The sequence below is a fragment of the Populus alba genome, chromosome 11 (assembly GCF_005239225.2).
Source record: "Populus alba chromosome 11, ASM523922v2, whole genome shotgun sequence".
Lineage (NCBI taxonomy): Eukaryota > Viridiplantae > Streptophyta > Magnoliopsida > Malpighiales > Salicaceae > Populus > Populus alba.
Window position 1 is genome coordinate 21987553 of NC_133294.1, and position 26367 is coordinate 22013919.

At 36.3% G+C, this 26367-nt stretch overlaps 1 protein-coding gene across 1 annotated transcript; it reads left to right on the forward strand.

Moving 5' to 3' along the window:
• The first annotated feature begins 1008 nt into the window (after window positions 1-1008).
• Window positions 1009-24760, forward strand: LOC118040704 (protein MOR1). The gene is made up of 54 exons (XM_035047704.2): window positions 1009-1337; window positions 1448-1553; window positions 1626-1749; window positions 3838-3917; window positions 4004-4181; window positions 4293-4357; window positions 4806-4888; window positions 4976-5061; window positions 5191-5304; window positions 6066-6185; window positions 6368-6470; window positions 6925-7061; window positions 7360-7425; window positions 7511-7628; window positions 7747-7787; window positions 8442-8513; window positions 8625-8732; window positions 8829-8934; window positions 9652-9764; window positions 9879-9966; window positions 10166-10266; window positions 10428-10535; window positions 10655-10760; window positions 10834-10913; window positions 10997-11146; window positions 11249-11324; window positions 11447-11571; window positions 11661-11771; window positions 11868-12017; window positions 12098-12172; window positions 12257-12338; window positions 12440-12555; window positions 12632-12733; window positions 12817-12891; window positions 12980-13075; window positions 13167-13268; window positions 13386-13487; window positions 13706-13888; window positions 13968-14079; window positions 14225-14301; window positions 14368-14447; window positions 14645-14707; window positions 14795-14921; window positions 15402-15524; window positions 15652-15729; window positions 16428-16586; window positions 16667-16825; window positions 22498-22595; window positions 22756-22912; window positions 23003-23119; window positions 23254-23349; window positions 23502-23573; window positions 23653-23938; window positions 24071-24760. The coding sequence occupies exons 1-54, from the start codon at window positions 1178-1180 to the stop codon at window positions 24340-24342; spliced, it is 6084 nt and encodes a 2027-aa protein (XP_034903595.1). The 5' UTR covers window positions 1009-1177; the 3' UTR covers window positions 24343-24760.
• The last annotated feature ends 1607 nt before the right edge of the window (window positions 24761-26367 follow it).

Below are 26367 nucleotides of genomic sequence, written 5' to 3' on the forward strand. Positions count from 1 at the left end.
CTTTCTATAAAACAAATGTGGTTTTAGATTTGTTTGTCTTTAATATTTGGATAACTTTTGCTATTATTGTTTTAAAAATTAAATCTAAGAAAAATATTTTTATTTATGGTTTAAAAAATATATTTTAAAAAATACATATTTGGTTAAAACTACTTGTTAGATAGATTTTTGCATTTAAAAACAAGTAAAAAGCAAGTCTTTCATAAATAAATATTATATTATTTCAGCTTATAAAAAAATAATATTTAAAACATAAATATACGTGGAGCCTAATGTAAAAGGCAAGACTATTTAACTAACTAAACAACTATTTTTATATGGTTTTACAAAAAATAAAAACTTTTATAATATCAAACGATCTAGTATTTTTGTACTTTAAAATTATTCCATGTAAATAAAAAAATTTAATTTTGAATACATGGATTATTTAACTAGGATATATGAAAGAGAAGCAAATAATATATGTTAAAAATTGAATTTGTATCTATAAAAAAACTTTTAAATATAAGTTTATTTGATAATGTAGTTTATAATAACAGTACTTTATATTTTTATTGTGGTGAGATAAAGATGGGATAATGCTGTACTACGTGATCATAATAATATAACATAATAATAATATTAGTTTGGTATGATGTGATTTATAACAACAATGATATAGAGAATAATGATGATAATAATTTAGTAATTTTAAATACTTGAAATAAAACAGATTTTTGTAACTTTTAAAGTTTTGTATATAAAATAAAATCTGTAAAAAATGGTAAAAAAGCTAAATAAAAAAGTAAAAATATGTTTTATTTTGTAAAAAATCAAATAATATCCAAATAAAAAAGGAAATCGTGTTAATGGATTAAATTATAGTAAAATGGGAGATAGGAAAACCCCCTCTCCTCCCGTCAACCGTTACCACGTGCAGTAAATCGCCCCACACCGCGCGTCGAAAAACCTCCAAAATTCAAAAACTTGCAACTCAAAATACCTCCCCCCTCTCTCTCATGATTTTTGATTCACCAAAAATTAAATAAAAAAAAAAACTTATCGTTGCCCCCCCTCTCTCTACACCTTGATTTTGCCACTTCCTCTATCCCCGCTCTCGCCGGCGAGTGAAATTAAAAAAAAGATTCAAAATTAAAAAATCCGGCCATAGATCTAAATCTTGTAGAGAGGAAAGAAAATGTCGGAGGAAGAAAAGTTGTTAAAGGAAGCAAAGAAATTGCCATGGGAAGATCGGTTGTTACACAAGAATTGGAAAGTTAGAAATGAAGCCAATATCGATCTGGCTTCTCTCTGCGACTCGATTATCGATCCGAAAGACTCCAGACTTCGTGAATTCGGTTTGTTTTCGTAAAATTTTTAGCTTCAGATCCGATTGATCTGTGAAATGCGGATTCGGTTTCATGCGTTTAGTGTTTTCGTGACTGTCGTTTTGTGTTTTCGTGCTTAGCTCCGTTGTTTAGGAAAACGGTTGCGGATTCGAATGCGCCGGTGCAGGAAAAAGCGCTTGATGCTTTGATTGCTTTTTTGCGTGCTGCTGATGCGGATGCTGGAAGGTAGGGTTTCATCGTATTTAGTTTTTTTTTTTTTTGGCGTTGGTTTTGTAATATGTTGTGGTTTGTGCGTAGGCATGCGAAAGAAGTGTGTGATGCGATTGTGGCTAAGTGTCTTACGGGGAGGCCAAAGACTGTGGAGAAAGCGCAGGCGGCGTTTATGCTGTGGGTGGAGTTGGAAGCTGTGGAGGCTTTTTTGGTGGGTGATTTTATGGTTTTTGGATAACAAGTGAAAATGTGTGTTGGCTTTAATTAATTTTTTCAGGATAGTTTGCTGTAGGAATGTTTCTTTTGTTTAGTCGTTAGTTGAGAATGAATGAATTGTTATTACGTTGTTTATGTTGAATAAGTTTATGGAAATTACAAGTGAGGTGTACAATATTTTTTTATTCTCTCCTAAAATGGTAGTTGCATTTTGGTTGCTAGGTATTAGTTTGTTAATTAGTTATAGGATTGAATGGGAGCTTTGTGTATCATTTCACTTATCAGTGTAATGGCTAGCTGTTCTTCAGTTGGTTTGTATTCTTCCGTAACTTATTAGCATGGTTAAGTGGATCTTTCAGCAAAGAATTTTCGATGTTAAGTGGATATTTTGCAAGCTTTGACCATGCCAATCTACTGTTGTGCAGTGAAGTTAGGTGCTGGTTTTGAATTTAGTTGGTAAATGCATTAGAAAATGATATTGGTCAAATAGCTGAGGAGTTGTAAGCATGACAGGTTAGACATATTTCATCATGTAGAGACTTATTTAGTTGGGCGAGCTTGTACTTCTGTGGTTATTCATAAGCAAATCTTCAGAGCAGTTTCTTATCAATTTAAACAATAAGCTAACTCCCTTGGAAGCAAAATCATACTGCAAAGTTCTACAGCTGCACTTCTTATAGATGAACCCAACTAGATTGTAATTGAGGATATGTTTTTGATGTTCTAAAGTAACTTAAGAGATGATTTTTATTCTAGGATGGACAATGTGGGCAAAAGTTGTGCTTTTGCGACTCTGTATGTAGAGTGATCTCATCCATATTAAGAATCTGTTAAAGGGGCAATGAAAGTTAGCCATGCGCTCTACTCTGATACATCACAAGGACACAATTGAGAAAAACAGAGCAAGAAATGGTCAACGCAGTGCTTCATGTAGAGGTTATAATGGAGCTTGTTCAGGTTTACCTTTTTGCCTATATCGAGTTGGGGGTGCTTTCTGAAAACACCTTCCTTTATGTAATATTTTAAAACTTTAACTCGACTCTCCTCGTTTGTTTTTAAAACTCCATAAAGTAGGAAAAAATTAAATTTATGTTTCACAAAGGCTGCACGGTACACCAAGGAGTCAGGGTTTGCAAATAAGGGAATTAAGGGTTTAATCTTGGAGTGGGGGAGAAGTTAATGTTTGAAACTTTGAATTAAGAATGAATATTGAAGCTGTAGAAAAGTGATCGGAAGGAATTGTAAGAAAAAGAAGCAGAAAGAAAACAAATGAGTAGTGTCATCACCTCTTCTTCTCAGGATTTCACTTTTGCAAAAAATAATCCAAGATTATTCTTGTTCCTATATAATTCTCATGTTTATGAATACTCAGAATAATCCAGTTAGGTATGCATGCTTTTCAAACCAAAAGAAATTATCAAAAGCTTTCCTTTTTTAGAAAGAGGTGCTCATATAGGCACCAAAATTTGTAAGGGTTCTCAACTGAGTAGGTTGGAGATCAAAATATGATTATAAAATGATAAATAATAGAGAACTCCTAACTCCTAAGTAAATATTTCTGGTATACTGAGCTTCATTTTTTGAAATTAAGGACCTTTCTTGTGGTTGTTTCATCCTGCTTTGGTTGGGAAAAATCAACTTCAAACCTCGTAATCTCGTAGCATTAGAATTCATTGAACTTGCACAAGTAGGTAGGCTATAATGTTTCTTGAAACAACTCGACTTCACTTGGAAAGTGGCACCTAGTTTTATGGTCTCTTTTATTGTGGATTGAAACCCCTGATTTTCAGTGTATCTCACTGTCTTTTATGCTGTGGTTATTTTGAAATGTGAATCATTGCATGTGGCTTTTCTTTTGTCATGCTTCAGGATTTTGTAGCATTCAGCGTTTCTGTCATTTTCAATTTCTTTATTTTATTGTTCCTTCCTTCCTTCATGTATTCCATTCAATTTGGCATCCATGTTTCGTAGCTTGGTTTCTAGCTGTTGCTTGCGGTGGAGTTCTTTTGCTCACCAAATGCTCAGAATTTATTGCTGGAATGGAATTTTGTGTAAGATTGTTTTAAGTGTTTGGTGGTTGTAGGATGCAATGGAGAAGGCAATTAAGAACAAAGTTTCCAAAGCAGTGGTGCCTGCAATAGATGTCATGTTTCAAGCCTTAAGGTTTGTAAGCAATATTTCTTGGTTGCAAAGCACTGATTCTTTTATTCATCCAAGTGTCTCTGCTGTTCTGTTCTCTTTGCTAATAGTGAATTTGGAGCCAAAGTTGTGCCCCCAAAGAGGATTTTGAAGATGCTTCCAGAATTGTTTGATCACCAGGATCAAAATGTTCGTGCATCATCTAAAGGACTTACTCTTGAACTTTGTCGGTGGATTGGAAAAGACCCTGTTAAATCAATTCTGTTGGAGAAGATGCGAGATACAATGGTACAACAGATTTATTCATTAATTTGTATGACTTTGTTACTTTTTTCATTTTACCTATATATTATAACAAACATTTTTTTTCCCTCCTTCTCCCCATGTTCCTGCATGAAGAAAAAAGAATTGGAGGCTGAGCTTGTTAATGTTACGGGGACAGCTAAGCCATCCCGCAAGATTAGGTAAATGTAGCCAGGAACCTTTTTCCACTTTTTTCATGCATTTTACCAGAAGTACTGTAGTTCTCTTGAGATGTTTCCTTAGGATCTGGGCTCATAGTCTGCCAACATAACTATGCTTTGAATTGATCATATGCTGTTCTGTCATTGTGATCCTTAGATTTACACTCCTGTTCTTTTTACACCCCACCAATTGCCCCTTGCATACATACTGTTCTTCAGTGATTTTTCTTCTATACAACATTGGTTTGAAATTAATAATGGAACAAGATTACAATTATTAAACCTATCTGCATTTTCCCAATACTCTGTTGCTTAAGCAATTTTATGCTTCCAGGAAATCTACATTTATCATTCCTTTACCAATTAGTTTAGAAATAAGATAAATCTTGTTGAGGTTCGTTGTGTCATACTTCATTGGAATGTAGAATTAACATGTGTATGTGATCAGATCTGAGCAAGACAAGGAGCCAGAGCCAGAAGGAGTATCAGAAGTTGTGGGTCCTGGTCAGTCCGAAGAAGTTGCACCTGATGGTATGTGATTTAACTTGCTCCCATAATATCCGAATCTTTCATTCAATTGACTAACATGCTATTACTTGGACATGTTCTGATTGTCAGCTCCTCAAGAAATAGATGAGTATGATCTTATGGACCCTGTTGATATTTTATCACCCTTGGAAAAATCTGGATTTTGGGATGGAGTGGTCAGTGCTCCTGCTTCTTGTTTTCATTTTTTTAGTATTTTAGATATCTAACTTTATTGTTATCATTTTCTAAATATGCCTGTTTTGCTGCGTACTGCTAAAGTGTAACAATTTGTGTATACCTCTTAGAAAGCTACCAAATGGTCAGAAAGAAAGGAGGCTGTTGCAGAGCTGACGAAGCTTGCTTCCACAAAGAGGATAGCACCTGGTGATTTCTCTGAAGTTTGTCGGACATTGAAGAAGGTATTTTTTTTCTTTAAGCTGGAACCTCCATTTTAAATTGTCCATAATCATCTCCCTTTTTATTGTTAGTATATCTGGGGCTATTTTGTCTTCTTTGTGTTCCTTACTTTTTTTGTTTTTACTTTATTAGTTTCCTTTCTGGTGTATGAATACTATTGTTGAAAAAGCTTATGTTATTTGGTGACAAATATTTTACTTGATTCTGGAGAAGTGAATTTGTTTGGTCAATTTGTGAACAGGATGAGAACCTTCATAAACCAAATATTATTAGGAAAAATATTTTTGAACTACAGTGCCAAAACACATACATTTTACTAGCTGTACATGCAAGGTTTATTATGAGGTTACATAATATGGTTGATGAAATTCTTCTGCTCGTCCTTTTCCCTTCCTTTTTAAGCTTTGGTCTAACCTGAATGGAATCAAATTAAAAATTTCGTAATTGTATTCTAAGCACAAGGATCTGATTAAGATATTTTCCACGGAGATTATGGTATGCTTTTCCTCAATAGCAATTGAATACTACTGAATTTCATTATGTTAACTTGAACCTGGTACTAAACTTGGAATTCGTAGGATTACAAATGCTTTTCTGAAATTTTTATGTTACTGGCTTAAGGTGTCCAGACTTCAGAGTGACTTTTCAGTACAATGCTTTTCTTATCCTTCTTGACATATCTGTGATCCATTTTACCACCATCTGTATAATCATTTCATTTTGTTCCCCTATCAGAAGAGCTTCACTATGTTTTTGCCTGCAGCTTATTACAGATGTGAACATCGCTGTTGCAGTTGAAGCCATACAAGCTATTGGAAACCTTGCGCGTGGTCTAAGATCCCATTTTTCTGGCAGCTCTCGGTTCTTATTGCCTGTTTTGCTTGTAAGTGCCATATACACTTTAATTATGACACATTCCCATTTACTGAAGCTTTCAAACCTTGGCTATCTGGGTGTGTTGAACTGGTCTACATAAGTGTGTCATCTTGTGTGATAAGTGGGCTATTTAAGTTTATATAGTACCTGTTTTAACAACAATGCATTTTCTATTGTTTCACCTAATAGGAAAAACTGAAAGAGAAAAAACCTACTCTGACAGAGTCACTTACACAAACTCTCCAAGCGATGCATAAGGCTGGATGCTCAAATCTTGCTGACATTGTTGAAGGCAAGTTCCACCTTTCATTCCAAATAGTTCTATGGTCTGAGAGTTTTTTCTCTACCCTTTGCTTGAGCTGTTTGAGTCTGAGAGATTGGATTTCTTAGTTTTTTGTATTTGTTTTAACCAATTCCTCCAATTTTGTTGAATCCAGAATTTGTTTTTGGTTGTCTCCATGAACTCATCATCATGATTGCATTACAATTCATAACGGACATGTGCATAAGAAAATAATAATTAAGCTTCTTTAGGAGAAAATACTGCATTTTCCATCTACTACTAGTATTTTTTGTAGATTCTTTTGTAATTACCATTTCTTTTCCTATATAGTTTGCTGTTGAATGTTGTTTATATTATTCTCCACTTTCTTTTTTTTGGGTACATATAAAAAAATATATGCCACTGGTGGTTCATGATTTACAGGGTTCCAACTTCTGATTCTTAATGATTTCTGTTACTGCAGATGTCAAAACAGCGGTGAAAAATAAAGTTCCTCTTGTGCGCTCATTAACGCTAAACTGGGTGACATTTTGTATTGAAACCAGTAATAAAGCTGTTATTCTGAAGGTGCATAAGGATTACGTCCCTATATGTATGGAGGTTAGTGTATCCCTTGTTCTTATGTTAATGTTCTGACTTATAATCGAAATCTTCACATGGCATATTTGCTCTATTATAAAACTTTGAAGGAGAAATGGAAAATCCATTTTTACGTTGTGAACTGGAATTGGCCTTTGGTTAAAGATTATTCAGGGGTCATCATCTATTAATTCTTTGCTTATGATGCATGGAACTCTATGATATGCAGCTGTGGGAGCGCACAGATTTTGTTTATAGGAAGCTGCTTTGCCTGCTTTTTTTTTTTTTTTTTCCTGTATTAAGTGATTGTATTTTGCAGAGCCTCAATGATGGGACTCCTGATGTGAGGGATTCTGCCTTTTCAGTGTTAGCGGCAGTAGCTAAGGTAGTTTTTCCATTTTAGAAAAATATTGAAAAGTTTTTGCTTCAAATTTAGCTACTATTATTTTTACTCTCAAATTGTTGGTTAGATGGTTGGCATGAGGCCTTTGGAGAGGTCACTGGAGAAACTTGATGATGTGAGAAGAAAGAAGCTGTCCGAAATGATAGCAGGTTCTGGGGAAGGTGTGGCAGCTGTGGCAACCTCAGGTGGGTACATCCATGTCCATGTTGCTATCACAACAATTAATTTAGAGTTATAAAATCTTTAGCTATGTACTTGTTTTGTATTAAATTTGGCTGATCATGTTTGTTGTGCCATGGCCAGGTACTGTCCAAACTGCTCGTGGAAGTATGTCTTCTGTAGAGGTTGGTTGAGGCATTCCTGTTTTTCAAACTTTATTATTTTGGTATTGTTATTTGATCGTCTTTATCATTTGTAACAAATTCATCAATTACATTACAGCAATAATTGTCTTATTTCCATTAGAAACTGTATTGAGCTGACTTCTAGAAAAGCTGTTTCAAACAGTAGATATGCTTTTTGTGCACCATGGAAGAGTGGCATTGGTTTTGAAATCTGCAGCTGTGGTTTGTTCAGATTCTCTTTAGGGTGAAGGGCCCTATGTTTTGATGATGGTCCGTTGTTGCAAGGTCACTAAATTTAGCGAGCATGATACAGCTGCTCTTCATTGGACGATAAAAGGAAAAAAAGATACACGCATGGGCTGTTTTTTTTTTTTTTTAAATACAATAATAGTCTTCCTTTTGGCTGATTTCTTGTGCCCCTTGGTAAATTGTTCTCATTTCAATGGTTATCATGTTCACATAAAAAGTGATTTATCCATGTTTCTGCTACCTCATCTCAATATTTTTGCTATATTTCTCGTTGTTTATTTCTTAATTCCTTGAGTGTATGTTGTAGTTGTTCTATGTACCTTACTTCGGTTTCATTAAGGGTGGTTTTTTCATTTTCATTTTAATCACCGTCACAAAAGTGTTTTAACTAATTTGCTTTTGCAGACATCAGAAAGCTCATTTGTTAAGAAGTCAGCGGCAAGCATGCTTTCTGGGAAGAGGCCTGCTCCAGCAGCTGTGAGTTTATTTTACCTTTTCCTTTTGTGTTTCTTATCAATCACTTAGTTCCACTCAAATGGACATTATCACAATGATGTTTCCTGATTGTGATATTGTTCCTTTTTTCAGATCGCTAACAAAAAGGCGGCACCTACAAAATTGGGGGCCAGCAAGAAAGTTGATGGAGCTGGGCGACCAGAAACTTCACGAGCACTTGAACCACCTGAAGATGTTGAGGTGAGCATTCCTTTGTTTTTGGAAGTGCTCTTTGTTGATTGGCATTTACATTAATAGTTTTTGATACATGAGTTGCTCTCTTTTTGATATTTGCAGCCAGCAGAGATGAGTCTTGAAGAAATTGAAACCAGATTAGGCTCTCTCATTCAAGCAGATACCATTTCTCAACTGAAGAGTGCAGTATGGAAAGAGCGGCTGGAAGGTATGTTATAAGAACATTTTGCCTGTTTCACGCGTGTATTAAAAACTGAAGGTTTACTAAGCTGCTGTTTCTGCTATTCTGATGCATTTGGTTCCACTCAATTTCAAAACTGAAGGTTGTTTGGTTGTTTTGTCTATCTTAGGTTTTAAATGATCTTTTTTTCCACTATAAAAGCTGAAACATGACTGCTAACTAATATTAGTTTGATTTCTGCAATGTTTTGTCACAAGTTGCTATGGATATTTAATTATTTTTTAGGGTGCTTGTCTGTGAACATGTTTTCCTCTAACATCAAGATGGTGAACTATAGCAGCGATTTTTATGCAACTGTTCAGTAGAATTTACATCATGATTTGTTGGTTCTAAGTAAATTCCTTAGATTTAGGTTTTTTCTTTGACTTTTATTTAAAGTTTATTTTGCTGTTTCTTTGTAAAATTGTTTTGATGCTAATTTCCTATGAGGATATGTATATGCATGCATGCATCTCTGTGTGTGTGTGTGTGTGAATTTGTATGGCAATTTCATCTTGTTGGGCATATCTATTTCTCAGTGCATAGAATTCAGAAATTTATCTTATATAGCTTGTTCATTTTGATGCAGTTAATTGGTTAATTTTCATCTTGTTTTGTTCATATACAATGTTAATTTTCCTGTTTTGGTTACATTTTTTATTTTTTAATTGATTTATGGTTTTTAACCATTGGAAATTGTTGCAGCAATATCTTCAATGAAAGAACAAGTGGAGGGGTTGCAGAACCGTAATCAATCTGTGGAGATTTTGATTCGTTTACTCTGTGCTATTCCTGGCTGGAATGAGAAAAATGTTCAGGTATTTAAATGTTTTTATGTTTCACTTTTTTTTTTTTTTTTTCTTATGAACAGATTATCATCAAGATCAAATGTGTGATGGTTATAATATTTTGAAATACAAACAAAAGTGCAGGTTCAGCAACAGTTCATTGAAGTCATTACTTACCTAGCTTCAACTGCATCAAAATTTCCAAAGAAATGTGTAGTGCTCTGCCTTCTAGGTGGGTATTAGGTGTTAGTTGCCTTATTCTTCTGTTTGAAGCGAGAGCCAAATATTCTGAAAAAACTGCTTATATTTTTTTCTATCATCTATAAATGCGAATCCTATTCTGTGCTAAATTGATTTCTCTTTTTGACCTTGTCATTTGTTGGATAAAATACAAAGTTGCAGCTTAGCTTACACTTCATACCTTCTCTCAGGTATTAGTGAACGGGTAGCGGATATTAAAACCAGAGCTCATGCTATGAAGTGCCTTACTACTTTCACGGAAGCAGTAGGTCCAGGATTTGTTTTTGACCGAGTAAGTATAATTACAGCTCACCATTAATTTTGTGTTTCTCAAAACAGAAGTTAGGTGCTTGCTTTAACAATTTGTGTTATTTTTGGTCTAGTATAATGCATTGAGTGAACCATTTTCTTATGTGTCGTGGAATAATCTGTGTGGAATTTTATCATTTGCAGCTTTACAAAATTATGAAAGAGCACAAGAATCCAAAGGTTCTTAGTGAGGGAATACTCTGGATGGTTTTGGCAATTGATGACTTTGGTGTGTCACATTTGAAGCTTAAGGTGCTTCTATTTCTCCCTCCCCATAACTCTTCCTTGACTTACTGAAGATTATCTTTCTATTCTATTTTTTATCCGGTAGTTGTGGTTTTCTAAGGAGAAATGTGAATTTTATCTCGCAGGATTTAATTGACTTCTGTAAAGATACTGGGCTACAGTCCAGTGTAGCTGCTAGCAGAAATGCTACTATCAAACTTTTGGGTGCCTTACATAAGTTTGTTGGTCCAGGTGTGTAGTTGTATTATTATTTCCATTCTCCACATGCCTTGAATCCTAATATATATTTCTGATTTGTTTTTAGATATTAAAGGTTTTCTGGCTGATGTCAAACCTGCACTGCTCAGTGCACTTGATGCGGAGTATGAAAAAAATCCTTTTGAGGTAATAGGAGGCCAAAGATCAAATTCCTTTCTCAAAATGTGTGTTCTATAATGTTTACTCGAAGCCTTTGCACATGTCTTCAGGGTGCTTCTGCTATTCCAAAGAAAACAGTTAGGATGTCAGAGTCCATGACTTGTGTTTCTGGTGGCGGGCTGGATAGCTTGCCACGTGAAGATATTAGTGGAAAGGTAACACCTACTCTGATCAAGAGCTTGGAAAGTCCTGATTGGAAGGTATGGTTGTCAATGCTGATGAAGCCAGCTCACTTGTTATGATTGCCTTTGCAAAGCCGTGTCCTTATTGGTGTCAACTTGACTCTTAAATCCGCATTACAGGTTCGACTTGAGTCGATTGAAGCTGTCAATAAAATTTTGGAGGAGGCTAATAAACGCATTCAACCAAATGGAACTGGTATGCATATAGTTAAAGTTGACTTGAATAATTATAAAGTTTTATTAAGACATGCAGTGTCATAATAAGCTTGCTGTTATAACCAGAAATCTGTTGGTCATTAATATCTTGTTTGGTTGCAGGTGAATTATTTGGTGCCCTTAGAGGGCGTCTGTATGACAGCAATAAAAATCTAATCATGACAGCTTTGACTACCATTGGTGGTGTTGCTTCTGCTATGGGACCAGCTGTCGAGAAGTCAAGCAAGGTTTGACCACTCAAGATGATCATGTTTCTTTACATTTATGTTTATGGTCTTGAGAAGAGCTTAAGTTTGCTGTGCACTGGGTTTCACAGGGTGTTCTGTCGGATATTTTGAAATGTCTTGGGGACAATAAGAAACATATGAGGGAATGTGCTTTGAATACATTAGATTCTTGGGTTGCTGCTGTTCATCTTGATAAAATGGTAATTGTTTATGGAATTACTGGTAACGTGTTATTTTAATTTTGGGCTGTTTTGATATGTTGTGGTCTAGAAGTAATGATATTTCTTTGGTTGTAGATTCCTTACATCACAGCTGCTTTATTTGAAAGTAAGCTTGGTGCTGAAGGCCGCAAGGACCTTTTTGATTGGCTTTCAAAGCAACTTTCTGGATTAAGCGAGTTTCCTGATGCCATACATTTGCTGAAACCTGCTGGATCTGCTATGACGGTAGCTTCTAGTTTTTTTTTTCTTCACCAAGACATTTCCTGATTCCTGTGTTTTTGACATTTGCTTTGGGATTTTGTTAGGATAAATCAGCAGATGTTCGAAAAGCAGCTGAAGCATGCATCTCTGAGATTTTGAGAGTGTGTGGACAAGAAATGGTAAGTGAATTAGATATGGTGTTTTTCTCTTTCACCTGCATTGATTGATGACTAAACTTTCAATTATGTATTCCCTTGTTTTAGATTGAGAGGAATCTGAAAGATATTAATGGGCCAGCCTTAGCTCTTGTTCTCGAACGTGTGAGGCCTGCTAGTGTTTATCAAGGTCTGTTCTTTGGTAACTTGGATGACTTCAATTTTGTGTGTCTGCATGCATGCACATACCTCTTGTTTTTCTGCATATTGAAGTTTTTCATGGCTTATCAGAGTCATTTGAATCAACAAAAACAATTTCAATGGGTCCATCATCCAAAACAAGCTCAAAGGTTGGGAAAGCTGCTTCCAATGGCATATCAAAGCATTCAAATAGATCTATATCTTCGGTATGTTTCTCCTATTTGACTTGTATTGTTTGGAATTCAATGCGGAGATTGATTATTTATGTCCTGGCTTTATTAGAGAGTCATACCAACAAAAGGGTCAAAGCCAGAGCCAGCGATGTCTATTCAGGACAGAGCTGTTCAGTCTCAAGCATTATTGAATGTCAAGGACTCAAACAAGGTAGTTGACATTACACATCAAATTTTCATTAGATGTAAATAGCATTCATTCAACATTTTCCATTTGCACTTGCCTATTCACAGGAGGATAGGGAAAGAATGGTAGTCCGAAGGTTTAAGTTTGAAGAGCCACGGATGGAACAAATTCAAGATCTTGAGGTTTGGTTTTATACAGTGCTTCTAGTTAACTCTAGTGGTTTTTTTTACTGCATTTTGAGATGTCTCTTCCCACATTCCCTATACTCAGGGTGATATGATGAAGTACTTCAGAGAGGATCTGAACAGGAGGCTTTTAAGTCTAGATTTTAAGAAACAAGTTGATGGGCTAGAGATGTTACAAAAGGTATTTGGCTATTTTCTTGACTATTGGAAATTACTCTTGAGAATGGCATCCTGTTATTGAATTTGAAACTTTTTTGTTTCGTTTTTTCCAGGCCCTTCCATCCATTGGAAATGAAATAATTGAAGTTCTGGACATACTCTTGAAGTGGTTTGTTTTGCAGTTTTGTAAATCTAACACAACTTGCCTGTTAAAGGTATATTTTCCTTTCCGTTTCCATTATATTGTCTCACTTACTTTTGTTGATATGGCTTATGAGCATGATGCTTCATAAGATATAATCATATGAAGTTTGACCTGTTGAAATGGACAGGTTTTGGAATTCCTCCCTGCACTTTTTGACTTGCTCCGGGATGAGGCCTATGCTTTGAGTGAATCAGAAGCAGCTATATTTCTTCCATGCTTGATTGAAAAGGTTCTACTTGGACCTCAGTAGCATAAATTGTCATCCATCTGTTAGATATCATTATATTCCTTATGGTCCGAATGTTTGTGCTGCACTTGGAGAAAAATCATGTTAATAGTTTTAGGAAGTGAAATGAATATTTAAAATGTTTTTCTTGTGTGCCATTATCCTGTACTTTGATGGGAAATACTTTTAATATGTTGAACATACGGTGTTGTATGCTGCAGTTGGGGCATAACATTGAGAAAGTGCGGGAAAAAATGCGCGAGCTAGCCAAACAAATTTTGCATGCGTATTCAGCAACAAAATCTTTCCCGTACATTCTGGAGGGTTTGCGCTCTAAGAACAACCGTACTCGGATAGAGTGTGCAGATCTAGTTGGTTTCTTGATTGATCAGCATGCGGCTGAGGTGCAATTAGATAATTTATGCTGTTATTCTTATTGGCATTTTTTGCTCAAACTTACATCCATATTTTCTTGCTTTACAGATAAGTGGACAGTTAAAGTCATTGCAAATTGTTGCAAGCTTGACTACAGAACGTGATGGTGAAATTAGAAAAGCTGCATTAAATGCTCTGGCTACTGGTTATAAGATTCTTGGTATGTTTTGATTCCATGAAATAACAAGTCACCTTGCTGGTATTAAGTGGGATTGTTGATATGTAAAGTTTAGTGTTATGAATGTCCATTGGCCTATTAAAGATGCATATTTGGGCATTTTTTAGTAGTATTTTTTCTTCAATAGGTGAGGACATTTGGAGATATCTTGGGAAGCTAACAGATGCTCAGAAAAGCATGATTGATGATAGATTTAAGTGGAAGGTTAGTATATATTGGTGCTTTGATCTTTGTTCACTTTCAGTCCACTCATCCTGATATTTTTGGTAGGTTCGAGAGATGGAAAAAAGGAAAGAAGGTCGCCCTGGTGATGCTAGAGCTGCTTTAAGGCGCTCTGTTCGGGAAAATGGGTATCTTTTCATACTTGCATTTATTTTCACTGGTGTTCTATTTTGTTCATATTATTATGAACGTGTCCTATTTAAGATTATTACTGCTAAAATATTTTCTACTTCATTTTTTCTTTCTTCATTTTCTACCATCCAGTTTTCCATGCCATCTTTTTAATTTTGGTGACATTGCTTTTATATTCTTTATTTATACTTAGGTCTGATATAGCAGAACAGAGTGGGGAAGTTTCACAATCAGTCTCTGGCCCTATATTAGCCAGGTATCATAGGATTTTTTTTTGTTTCTTCATTATCATATCTTTGATTTCATAATTTCTCTCCTAAAGTAAACCGCTGTCCATGTCCAGGAAAAACTTTGGTACTCAGGAGCTTCAGGTGGAGAGACATATAATGCCCGGTGCACTCACTAGTGCCAGTGGCCCCACGGACTGGAATGAAGCTCTGGACATCATTTCTTTTAGTTCCCCAGAGCAGGTACCTTATTTTGATCTTTTTGAGTCCTTGGAGTGCATGGTTTCAAGTATCAAATTTTAAGCAATTGTGCTAGAAAGTTATACTCCACTTCCATATATTGGTCGCGTCTGGTTCTGCAAAATAGCACTATCGTGTTGGATTATGTCTCTAACTGTCTTATACATGTCTATCTACCTTTCCTGCATGTCCTCTTTGCTTGTCTTTAATATGTTTTCAAAATTAATTTTATGGTCTTTCCTGTCCTCTTTGCTTGTCTTTAATATGTTTTCAAAATTAATTGTATGGTCTTTCCAGATATTATTTGGTTTAGCATGTGATGAGACTGTCATTGCAATTAGAATGTTATGTTTTATTTGGATGCATCGCATAGTTTCTTAAGTTTTCCAATGTCCAATTGTTTTGCCTGGTCATATTTCTTTATTTTTTTTTGCCCTATTGATGGGTGAGTTCCTGAACTATAGAAGTGACTTCTACCTGCAGTCAGTTGAAGGCATGAAAGTTGTTTGCCATGAGCTGGCACAGGCTACCAGCGATGAAGAAGGAAGTGTGATGGATGAACTAGTGAAAGATGCAGATAGACTTGTTTCATGCTTGGCAAACAAGGTAACAATTGTTTCGTGACAAAATTTGTCTGATATTTTCCTTCTCACTTTTAGATGTCAACTGGCTTATTTATTAACAGCTTGCTACTCTGAAGTTCACTTGTTTCCTTGGTTTTTCGTCTGAACAGGTAGCAAGGACATTTGACTTCAGTTTGACTGGAGCATCATCACGGTCTTGTAAATATGTTCTTAACACACTTATGCAGGTAAAATTTACAAGTTTTTATTCCCAGTGCATAACCTGCCCTCCTTTTCGTTTTCCCCAAAGTGGTCCATGTCCTCCCTTGTCTTCACCACAAACCCATCCAGCATTGAGATCTACTCCCTCGATATTTCCCCAAAGTGGTCCATGTCCTCCCTTGTCTTCACCACAACCCCATCCAGCATTGAGATCTACTCCCTCAATACCATAAATATACCGTAATGGTTTTTCCACAAATTTTTAGGAATAGAAAAAAATAATTAAGGGTGTTTGTTTTAAACATGTTTTTCCACTCTAACCTGCCCTCCTTTTTCTTTTTCCTCAAAATGGTCCATGTCCTCCCATGTCTTCTCCACAACCCCATCTAGCATTGAGATCTACTCCCTCAATCCCATAAATAATGCCCTAATGGTTTTTCCACAAATTTTTAGGAATATAAAAAATTAATTAAGGGTGTTTGTTTTAAACATGTTATTCCACTTTTACTCCTAACTATATCTATATGGTTAAATATTATTGTTCAGTAAATTTGAAAAAGTAAAGGTTAATATGAGAAAGTGAGTGGAAAGTTTGTAATAATTGTAAGTTTATTTTTAGAATGGACACTTGGATGAAGACTGCCAAAATGGAAAGTAGGACATTTAATATGGATCCGAGGGAGTATTTCTTGATAAAATATTAACTATATGAACATTCCTGCAGACTTTTCAAATTAAAACATTTGCTCATGCTGTCAAAGAGAGCACTCTTGACAGTCTGATAACGGAGCTTTTACTTTGGCTTTTGGATGAAAGGGTCCCACATATGGATGATGGCAGCCAACTCCTAAAAGCATTGAATGTGCTGATGCTTAAGATACTGGTGAGGATTTATTGGAAGATGTGCCTATTTAGTTTGAAGATGTCCATTACATAATTGTTAACTGACCATCACGTGTACAGGATAATGCGGACCGAACATCATCCTTTGATGTCTTGATTAATCTGTTGCGACCTTTGGATGCCAGCAGGTGGCCTTCACCTGCATCAACTGAGACCTTTGCCATCAGGAACCAGAAGTTCTCTGATCTTGTTGTAAAATGCCTCATCAAACTTACAAAGGTAATATATTTGATATTTCAATCCTTGGAGCCTTCTTCCTTTTGACTTTACACTGATTTTCATGGATGGAAAATTTTGATTTTGAGTTGGTAAACTAGAAATGTTTATAATAAAATTTAAACAATGATTTCTCTACCTTTTCTATGAAAAGTTGTTTCTGATTTGGCCTCTTGAAGCTCGATTATAAATTACATTTGATCTAAAATCTGACAAGATAATACAAGAGAAATTCTGGAAATGTTTTCTTCCCATTCACTAAGAGAGTTACAATATATATATACATCAAGAAGTATCAAATCCCTTAATTCTAGGAAAACATAATCATATCCTTTAATACTAGGCCTAGACAATAATTGAGAACTTTAGAGAGAATCAAGGGATATACAGCTATAACAGAAATTAAACAAGGAAAGAAGAATATAGTGACAGCTATGAAAGAAATAGAATATACTGACAGCTATAAAGGAAAGACTGACAGCTATTAAAGAGATGAAATAAAAGAGAATATATTGACAATGCTAACATCCCCCCTCAAATTGATGCTGGAGGATTACTAAGCATCAATTTGCCAACCAAAAATTGATGTCGTGGTCGAGTCATGGATTTGGTGAACACGTCAGCAATCTGGAGATCAGTGGAGATATGTGGAAGAGAAATAACATGAGCATCGACGGCTTCGCGGATAGAGTGACAATCCACTTCAATATGTTTGGTGCGCTCATGGAAGACAGGATTCGTAGCAATCTGAATAGCACTCGTGTTGTCTGCATGGAGGAGAGTAGGAGTAGTCTGCGGAAATCCCATCTCGGCAAGTAGGCCACGAAGCCAAACAATCTCTGAGCAGGCAGCGGACATGGCGCGATATTCAGATTCGGTCGAGGATTTGGAGACTCGAACTTGTTTCTTACTTTTCCAAGAAATCAAGGAATCACCAAGAAACATACACCAACCGGTAACAAAGCGTCTGGTATCAGGACAACCAGCCCAATCTGCATCACTGTATGCAACAAGACTAAGAGGAGATCCAGCTGGGTAGAATAGACCACGGTTAGAAGAACCAAGTAGATATCGAATGATGCGACGGACTGCTGCTAAGTGTAGATGACGAGGAGATTGCATAAATTGACTGACTTGCTGAACAGCAAAGGAGATATCAGGTCGAGTAATAGTAAGATAATTCAAGCTGCCAACAAGTTGTCGATACAAAGATGGATTAGGAAGAAGATCCCCAACATCACGTTGAAACTTAACATTCACCTCTAAAGGAGTATCTACGGGAGAAGAAGCTTGAAGACCGGCCAAAGCAATCAAATCATGAGTGTATTTCTGTTGGTGCACATAAATACCAGAAGAGGAAGAATGAACCTCCAAACCCAAGAAGTAAGTGAGAGAACCAAGGTCCGTCATATGAAAGGAATCCCGAAGGTGTTGCTGAAGTCTGCTAATCAATGTCGAATCAGTGCCTGTAATGACAATGTCATCGACATAAACAAGTAGAAAAACATACCCAGTAGATGTTGTGCAAAGAAATAATGAAGAATCATATTTGCTTTGCACAAAAGAGAAGCGAAGCAAGGTAGTGCGAAACTTGTCAAACCATGCCCGGGGAGCTTGTTTCAAACCATACAAGGACCGCTTCAATTTACAAACAACCGATGTAGAAGATGAAACCAAACCCGGTGGAGGTGCCATATAAATATCCTCTTTGAGATCACCATGAAGAAACGCATTTTTGACGTCCATTTGATGAAGTGGCCAACCCTGTGAAGCAGCAATGGCAATAATAGTGCGCACAGTAGTCATTTTGGCTACAGGGGCAAAAGTCTCTTCATAATCCACCCCATATTCTTGTCGATTCCCCAGAGCAACCAACCGAGCTTTATAGCGGTCTAGAGTACCATCAGAGCGAAGTTTTATGGAATATACCCATTTACACCCAATGGGTTTAACGGATAGAGGACATGAAACAAGATCCCATGTATGATTATCCTGAAGCGCACAAAGTTCTTCCTGCATGGCGGTTTGCCAACACTCATGCTGGACAGCCTGTGAGTAACATGATGGAACAATAATATTGGATAGAGTAGCAGAGAAACCAAACCTATCAGGAGGATAAGAAACCCTCGAAGAACGACGAAGTGCAGGCTGCAGAGGGGAAGGTACCGAAGCAGTCTCAGTAGCAGGATCAGATGGTGGGTTAGTCTCCGGAAGAGCCAAAATTGGGCGCCGTCTTTCATACACAATTCCAGGTTTAAACCGCTCAAATGACGACACATCCTCAAAATGAGGAAGAATAGGAGCATGCAATGAAGATGCAGTAGGAGTAGTAGTAGGAAAAAAATATTGATTTTCAAAGAAGACCACATTGCGAGAGACTCGAAATTTGCTACAACTTAGATCATAACAAACAAAACCCTTGTGAGAAATACTATAACCTAGAAAAGCACATTTAGCAGACTGAGCAGAAAGTTTGTGGCGTTCATTAGAAGGCAAATGAACAAAACAGACACAACCAAAAGTATGCAAATCAGAGTAGCTAGGAGCCTCATGATATAGACGATAATAAGGGGAGTCGAATTTTAACACCTGGGAGGGCAAACGGTTGATTAAATAAACAGCAGTAGACAATGCTTCAACCCAGAATTTAGAGGGAACAGACGAGTCAAGCAATAAGGTTCTAGTGACATCCAACAAATGTCGATTCTTACGCTCAGCAACCCCATTTTGTTGAGGTGTATATGGACAAGAACGATGTGAAATAATGCCCTTTTTGTAGTAACAAATCATGAAAGTCATGTGACATATATTCCCCACCCGAATCAGATCTTAATACCTTAATACCAGTAGAAAATTGGGTTTCAACATAGGCAAGAAATGTCTTAAAGACGGAAAGAACCTCAGATTTGGAACGTAGGAAGTATACCCAAGTAAACCGACTATAATCATCAATAAAAGTTACAAAGTACTTGAAATGAGCATGAGAAAGTATCGGTGAAGGTCCCCAAACATCACTATGAATAATATCAAAACATTTTGTGGCACGACTACCATGAGAAGGAAAAGGAAGAGTTTTACTCTTACCTAACTTACATGTTGAACAATCAATCAAGGCATCGAAAGAAGAAAATTTATCTTGATTTCCCAACAAACCAGAATTCAACAATCGCGATAAAACAACAGAATTTGGATGGCCTAAACGTTTATGCCAGACTTCACTTTTATTTAGAACATTCGAGCATGCAAAAGAAAGACAACTAGGAATGGAAAAATTCAGCGGAAATAAGCGTCCAACTTTAGGCCCCTTCGCGATTACTTTCCCCGACACCTGATCCTGCACAAGACAACCATTACGAGAAAAATGCACATCACAGTTATCATCCACCAGTTGACCAATTGAAATAAGGCTAGTAGACAGTTCTGGTGATACAAAAATATTCGTGAAGGTGGGATCAATATCTCCAATTTTAGTGATGGGTATATGACCACCATTAGCAACCTGAATTTGTGATGAACCATGATACTCTCGCACATTCTTAAGCATACTTGATGAGTTGGTCATATGATTTGAAGCAGCGGAATCAGCAAGCCAAAGTTGTGAATTGGAAGTATTACCTTGTAGCCCTAGGGCCGAGAGGGCTGTAATGATCATTTGCTGCACCATTTCTGGAGTAAGAGAACTGGTAGCGACTGTCATAGATGAGTTTTCAGATACCACCGCTGGAAAGGCTTGTATTTTCCGGTTTTGAGGACGAGTGGGACACTCCTTGATAATGTGCCCTTGCTGTTTGCAATAATTGCAGAACTTCTTTCTACAATTGTTAGCTATGTGGCCATATTCCTTGCAACTATAACACTGAACATTGCCCATATTCCGGCCTCTACCTCTTCCTTGGGCAGCAAAGGCAACTGCAGCTGGGTTGTCCTGCTTTAGAGTACTTTGTGTAAGGATTCGCTGTTCTTCCCGCAGTAATTCCCCAAAACAAACATCCAAGGAAGGCAAGGGAGCTCGGCTCATCAAATTTGAGCGAGTAATCTCAAATTCAGATCTCAATTTCATGAGAAATTGATCACGCTTGCTTTGCTCATGCACCTTCTGAATAACTGAGAGGGATTCTACTGGAATCTGGGCATAAATGATATCAGTATATTCTGCCCATAGATTCTGAAAACCAGAATAATACTCCTGAATAGAAAGATTGCTTTGAGAATAATTAGAGATGTCGTGTTTTAATTGAAAACGTCTAGCATTGTTATCTTGATAGTAAACCTTTTTCAGATATTCCCACATGGTTCTTGCTGTTTTGTATGGCCTCAGATTCAGAATAATGAGGGGGTCGACTGACCCTAGTATCCAGGACATTACCCGAGCGTCCTTGACCTTCCATAAAGACAGTTCTTTAGCATCAGTAGGGGCTGGATCACTCCCATCCACATGACCCCACAATTCTTTTCCTGTGACAAAGACTTGAAACTGAAATTCCCAAGCTGAATAATTCTTCCCAGTAAATCGGACACCAAACAGATCAGAATTGTTTGACATCTTTGTAGTGATACACACAAAAAAAATCACAGAACCAAGAGAATACAGACCTTAGCTGACAACCAAGAACCAAACCAAAAGAATCAAGAAACTGAGAGTCCTCTGTATCTAGGACTGATCCAGAATAATCCAGAAACCGAAAACAGCAAGAAAGAACCTGATTTTGGGATACAAATTCAAAGGTATAGCTCTGATACCATGACAAGATAATACAAGAGAAATTCTGGAAATGTTTTCTTCCCATTCACTAAGAGAGTTACAATATATATATACATCAAGAAGTATCAAATCCCTTAATTCTAGGAAAACATAATCATATCCTTTAATACTAGGCCTAGACAATAATTGAGAACTTTAGAGAGAATCAAGGGATATACAGCTATAACAGAAATTAAACAAGGAAAGAAGAATATAGTGACAGCTATGAAAGAAATAGAATATACTGACAGCTATAAAGGAAAGACTGACAGCTATTAAAGAGATGAAATAAAAGAGAATATATTGACAATGCTAACAAAATCAGCTGATTTAAGCATGACATGTACTGATTAAATGTCTTTTCCTAAAACTAGTCTTGTCCATGATATGCATGAGACTCGGTTGGGAGGTAGAGGGTCAGGCCTAGAACTCTATTAACATGTCAACTATAAATTTGTGAAGTAAATTTCACACTAAAATTGCAGCTCCTGAGTCTAACATGGTTCATCACTTTGGTCATGTTGTCCAAAACTGGAGAAATCTGTAAGAGTTCAACAAGTAATTGGAATGAAGGAATGAACCAATATGTTTGGTGCCACTAAGAACAGTTTAAGCAATGTTTGAGCGTTTAATGTGTCCCATTAAAGAAAGTTGTCCGGTATTTTTAGTCAAGTATTTCTGCTTATGGTAGACTGAGACAGGGTACCACCTTATTCTGGAATGTTATTTCACCATCTATGGAGTTGGGGAGGCTGATATCTACCTGACCCCCTTTCAGTTGAAGTTCCCCAAACATAATATTTTTAGCATCTATGGAGTTGCGGAGGCTGATGTCATCCTCCCCCCTTGGCAGCAGGATTGTGTATTGAACTGTCCAGCTTATTAAGCGTTGTTTGTTATTGTTGGATATGTCACCAAAGTTTAGTTTTCTCAGGTTCTTCAAAGCACTATATATGATGTTGATCTTGACCGCATCCTTCAGAGCATCCATATTTACCTCCAAGAATTGGGAATGGAAGAAATCAGGAGAAGGTATGTTTAATTGCTCTCCCTTTCCCCTGTTGGTGTCTGGTTCTTGTTAAATTGTTTCATTTCATTTCTCTGGAGCATCTATACTTACCTTTCAATTTGATCTCTTAAGTTGATGGATCTGACTTCCCTGTTTTTATGCTTTTTCCGAACTTATAAATAGAGCGGGAGCAGATGACAAGCCTTTGCGTATGGTGAAAACTGTTCTCCATGAACTTGTTAAGCTCCGTGGAGCTTCCATAAAGGGTCACCTATCCATGGTTCCTATTGACATGAAACCTCAGCCAATTATTCTCGCCTACATTGATCTTAATCTTGAGGTACAAAGTTAAGAACTATACAGTTCTGTATTTATTCAACCTGGTCATTTTTTACTCATGCTTGTTTCTTTTTTTTTTTTTTCTATCCAGACTTTAGCTGCAGCAAGAATGTTGACCTCAACAGCTCCCGTGGGCCAAAATCATTGGGGTGATTCTGCGGCCAACAATTCATCACCTGCCACGCATTCTGCCGAGGCTCAGTTGAAGGTAATTGTGTAGTTTCATCTCAAATGATTTGGCTGTCTTCAATTAATAAATGTAACTAGTTTATTTTGCATTTCATCTCTCCTCACCCCTCTAAATTCCTCAATAATATTTATTGCATTTTACTTTGACTACAGCAAGAGCTCGCTGCCATATTCAAGAAAATTGGCGACAAACAAACCTGCACCATTGGTTTATATGAGCTCTATCGCATTACTCAGTTATATCCCAAGGTAAGTAATTGATGTGTTCTAGTGTCTACTGGCAGAGTTATGATACTGTTTTTGTTTACTAGAGATAGTTAGGGGCCTGCAATGGTTAGTACTTTGGTTTTATGTCCATCAGCTGGTTATTCATTTCAGCTTTTCCTTTTTCGAAATTGCAGGTTGATATATTTGCGCAGCTCCAAAATGCTAGCGAGGCATTTCGCACTTACATTAGAGATGGTCTAGCTCAGGTTTGCAATTCCTGAATCTCATCATTGTGATTGGAAGAACCACTCATCAAGTTGCCAACAAACATTGATTTTATTGCAGATGGAGAAGAATACTGCTGCAGGAAGGACGCCTTCCAGTTTGCCTATGTCAACCCCCCCTCCATCCGCTCCAAATGTTTCTTCCCCTGACTTGCAGCCTCTTTCCCCAGTTCATACAAACTCCTTGAATGATTCAAAACCTTTACATGCTAAACTAGAAACAACAAACTTTCATCTACCTCCCTCATATTCTGAAGATAACAGAGAAGTAGGTGCCGTTTTATCTAGAGGTTTTGTCTCCGAGAATTCTTTGGGTGACCAAAGAAATGAGAAGCTTATTAGTGGAGGTAAATTTGCTAACAGTCGCTATCCTTCTCTCGCACCCATGCACACACACGCCCGTGCTTTTGTTATTGTTGATGGGAAGTGAATGCTATATTCGTGCTTTGTTGATGGAAGTTATGGTGTTGCCATTGCAGTAACCAGCGGGACATTAGATGCAATTAGGGAAAGGATGAAGAGTATGCAGTTAGCTGCCACTGCTGGGCTTCCTGATTCAGGAAGCAGGCCACTGATGTCTGTGAATGATAATTTAAATAATGGACTTTCTAGTCTGATTCTTCATGCGCCAGACTCTGCAGGCACGGAGAATCCTACGCTTGGCGGGGCTCTTCCTTTGGATGAGAAGGCGTTGTCCGGGCTTCAAGCCCGGATGGAGAGACTTAAAAGTGGATCTCTTGAACCTCTGTAGATAAGTAAAATGAGTTGAGCTGAGATTCTCCTCTGCATATTTTTGTATGTCCGAGCTATAAGATTCTGTTTGACGGGCAGTTCCATCGCCATTTAATCGGAGCTACTGCTGGTAGATTATCATGTAGAGCTGGGTGTCCATCGAGCAACCAGCGGGGAGTTTGTTCTCCCTGTATTGGATTTTTGAAGTGTCACTCTCTGGGCAGACAGTGGAGTGGTTTGTTGTTATCTAGGTTGCTTTTGTTGCTGGAATATGTATATTGTAGGTTAATTTTTTGGCATATTTGTTTGATTTCTTTCAATTAATACAATTGTATACCGATTTCGGATCTGTTGTGTACAAACTATGGATAGGAGCATGGAAATGTCCACGTTGCGTGTTAATATTCAATTTCAATTTTGCATTGCTCGTCAAAGAATTTGTTTTTTCAGCGAATGTTAGGCTGTTTTGTGCTCGCTTAACACTTAGCTTGGGTCATACTTGTGAAACCGGCGTGGTTTAGTGGGTTTTATTTGCGATTTGATTAGGGTTCAAATCATAAAAACCACAAAAACTTAGATGTGCAATTCTCTCTTTCAAACTTGGATGACTTGTCAGGTCAATTTAAAACCCTGAAAACTTGAATTTATTTTTTTTAATAAACTTTTATTGTTAAGAATGATAAAAGCATAGTTATCAAACTTGATTTGGGAGTTGACCGACTTGGTTCAACTTGAAAAAAAAAATATTTAAAGTTTTAATAATTTATATGAAAAAAATTAAGAAATAATTCATGTGAATATAGACTATATATTTTTGTAAATATTGAAGTTTAAAATAATATTTTAGAAAGTTTTTTTATTTCATATTGAAAAGATATTATACTATCTTTTTAAATTGAAGTATTTAAACCAAAAACGGTTTTTATCCAATATTTAAAAAATATAATTTTTTTTTTAAAGATAAAGTTTATATATATTAAAGGGTTTCAAATTCCACATTGAAAAATAATTTTTTTCTTAGGAACATAGATTATACATATTAAAGGGATTCAAATTTCACATTAAAAAAATAAAACATTTTTTTAATATTTATATAGTAAACTTTGAAAAGAGTTAATAACCAACTAAAAAAATATGAAAAAAAAGGGATCTAGAAAAAAAAGTACATTTGAAAAAATTTAATAACCAACTAAAACATTCTTCTAGTATTTATATAATAAACTTTGAAAAGGATTCGTCCGGGTAATGGATTGACCCACTGGGTCGACCATGTTTGGCCGGTTTTTTGCACTGGCAGGTCTTTTGCCTTACCTGGACCGGTCTAGCCACTAGTTCGACTCGCCGAACTGGCCAGGGTTTAATAACTAGGATTAAAAGGATGGAAGGATGACAGTCTAATGGCAACTCCTTTTTGATAAAATTAAAAGGTATGGGACTTAATTGGTAATGTGGTCATAACTTCAAGACTAAATTAATTTTTTTTTCTCAAGAAAATAGATAAAGGTAAAAATATAAACTTAGGTGTTGTTTGAATCATTGTTGTGTCTTTTTTATTATTATTATTATTATTATTATTATTATGAGAAAATTGTGTTTATATTATTTTTGTACATAATTTAAAAAGTGAAATTAGTTTTTCCAAAATAATAAAATGTGGATATATATATATATATATATATATATATATATATATATATATGTGTGTGTGTGTGTGTGTGTGTGTGTGTGTGTAAGAAGTTGCATTGCATTATTGATATTATCATCATTATATCATAACATACTATTAATATCATCTTAATATCATAATTAGAGTCAATAGTATTGTCATAATATTACCCTTGTAATCTTGGCTAGCAATTTCATTGTAACTTCTTCTCTATCATCTCCTTTTTTAACATCATCATCATCTCAAGGTACAATTTGGTATTGTGGTTGAAATTGTGTTTTATTTCAACCACAATTTATAATCGTTTGGTAAACATTTTGAACACAGATTTTAGAGATGGATCCCACTAAAAATTGAGTTTGTATCGTCAATTTTGGT

Coding starts and splice junctions, on each gene's coding strand:
- LOC118040704 (XM_035047704.2), top strand. CDS start 1,178: ATGTCGGAGGAAGAAAAGTTGTTAAAGGAAGCAAAGAAATTGCCATGG. Junction 8,514..8,624: donor AGAGGCCTGCTCCAGCAGCT/GTGAGTTTATTT, acceptor TCCTTTTTTCAG/ATCGCTAACAAAAAGGCGGC. Junction 23,574..23,652: donor TTAGAGATGGTCTAGCTCAG/GTTTGCAATTCC, acceptor ATTTTATTGCAG/ATGGAGAAGAATACTGCTGC.